Below are 1,448 nucleotides of genomic sequence, written 5' to 3'. Positions count from 1 at the left end.
GTAGAAGGCGGTGACATGGCAGACCAGCAGCAGCTGGTGTGGGCTGGGCGTGCGGGCAAAGACCGTGGCCACGGGCACCTCTGGGGGATGGGAGCAAAGGGGTGGGGATGTGGGGCAAGCCCTGGCTGGGCAGGGCTTGGCCCCAGGGCTTTGGGGTGGCCGTGGCAGGGTCAGGGTGGTCTCACCTTGCCTCTCCAGAGCTGCCCTCCCGTAGCTCAGTAACCTCTCCATGGCATCGACACAGGTATCGTTGAAGATGACCTCCACCAGCTCGCTTAGGGCAGTGTAGTTCTTGAGGAAGGCAAGAACGTACCGGGACAGGTCGGTGTCCTGGGAGAGGGTCCAGGTAATATTGTCTGTGTCAAAGCTGAGGAAATCCTGCCCGTTGTAGCCTACATAGCCAAAGGCCCGAGAGGTCCTGTTGGGGTAGAGCTCACAACCTGCAATGCACTGAACCACAAAGGGGTCTGGAGGGGCAGAGAGGAGAGAGAGAGGTTGCATGAGGGGCTGGGATTGGCTTGTTGTGGACATGATCAGTGTCCCCTCTACAGTGCCAGCACTTGCCAGAGCCTTCCCCACTCCCCAGCTGCTGTTCAGAGAGGGGAGGCAGTGAAGACTGGATACTCACAGGGCACATCCCTCTGCATGGCCCCTTCATTGACCAGCTGGGTGAATTGCTGCAAATAGATCTTGATCATGTTGTCAATGGTGTCCCAGTCCATGCGGGGCAGGGCTGGACGCACCCAGGGCTGGTGGAAGTGAATGGACCAGGTGTGCTTATCAAGAGAACCAAGTTCGATGTCTTCCAGCAGGCCCACCCCCTCTGTCTCCACAAAGGAGGTGTTTTGGAAGATGGAGGTCTGGAGCAGTCGGACAGTGACGGTCCCTACATGAGAAAGGGGTTGACAGGGAGGAGATGGGAGTGGGAGGAGAGGCACAGGGAAAGTGGAGGGGCTGCCAGGCAGGTCCCTGAGGTTGCAGTGATCTGTGGGCCCCCCTAGGCCCCCACAGCCTTGGCAGCCCCGGTTCCCACCGCCTGCACCCAGCCCAGGTGGCTGCATCCCTGCCCAGGAGGAGGTGTGGTGCCAGGGAACAAGGAGGGGTGAGGAAGGAAGAGCCAAAAGTGGATTGTGGAGCAGGAAGCCTCTTGCCCAGGGAGTCCCACGGGGGCACGGCAGCAGCTGTGGATGAGCCAAGGCTCCCACTTACCCTCCAGAGTTGCCCATGTCCCAGAGAGGAGGAAGAGGTAGAGGAGGAGGAGGAGGCAGCAGCGAGGGGGCTGCATGGTGCCAGCAGTGAGGCCCAGAGTGTGCAGCAGTGGGTGCAGCAGCAGCAGCAGGACGAGGCTGTGTGAGATGAGGCTGGAGATGTCTCAGGCTGGCTCTGCCTGGGCAGCTGTGCTGGTGCTCATGGCCCTGGCAGCCAATGGGGCTGGCACTGAGGTTTAG

At 60.8% G+C, this 1,448-nt stretch overlaps 1 protein-coding gene across 1 annotated transcript in view; it reads right to left on the bottom strand.

Annotated features, from left to right (window-relative positions):
* LOC114073427 overlaps positions 1–1,285 on the bottom strand; it is a gene marked incomplete at its 3' end in the record, with an annotated part of 5,931 nt that extends 4,646 nt beyond the window's left edge. The window contains exons 1-4 of the mRNA XM_027911187.1: positions 1,210–1,285; positions 629–886; positions 186–467; positions 2–80 (exon numbers count right to left, since the gene is read on the bottom strand). Coding sequence (XP_027766988.1) covers positions 2–80; positions 186–467; positions 629–886; positions 1,210–1,285 — 695 coding nt within the window. The remainder of the gene's footprint in view (position 1; positions 81–185; positions 468–628; positions 887–1,209) is intronic.
* Positions 1,286–1,448: the final 163 nt, after the last annotated feature.

The sequence above is a fragment of the Empidonax traillii genome, unplaced genomic scaffold (genome assembly GCF_003031625.1).
Source record: "Empidonax traillii isolate 1590-97213 ecotype Southwest subspecies unplaced genomic scaffold, ASM303162v1 scaffold6409:size6100, whole genome shotgun sequence".
NCBI classification, from domain to species: Eukaryota; Metazoa; Chordata; class Aves; order Passeriformes; family Tyrannidae; genus Empidonax; species Empidonax traillii.
Note: the sequence above shows the minus strand (reverse complement) of the source record. Positions and strands in the feature narration are given on the sequence as shown.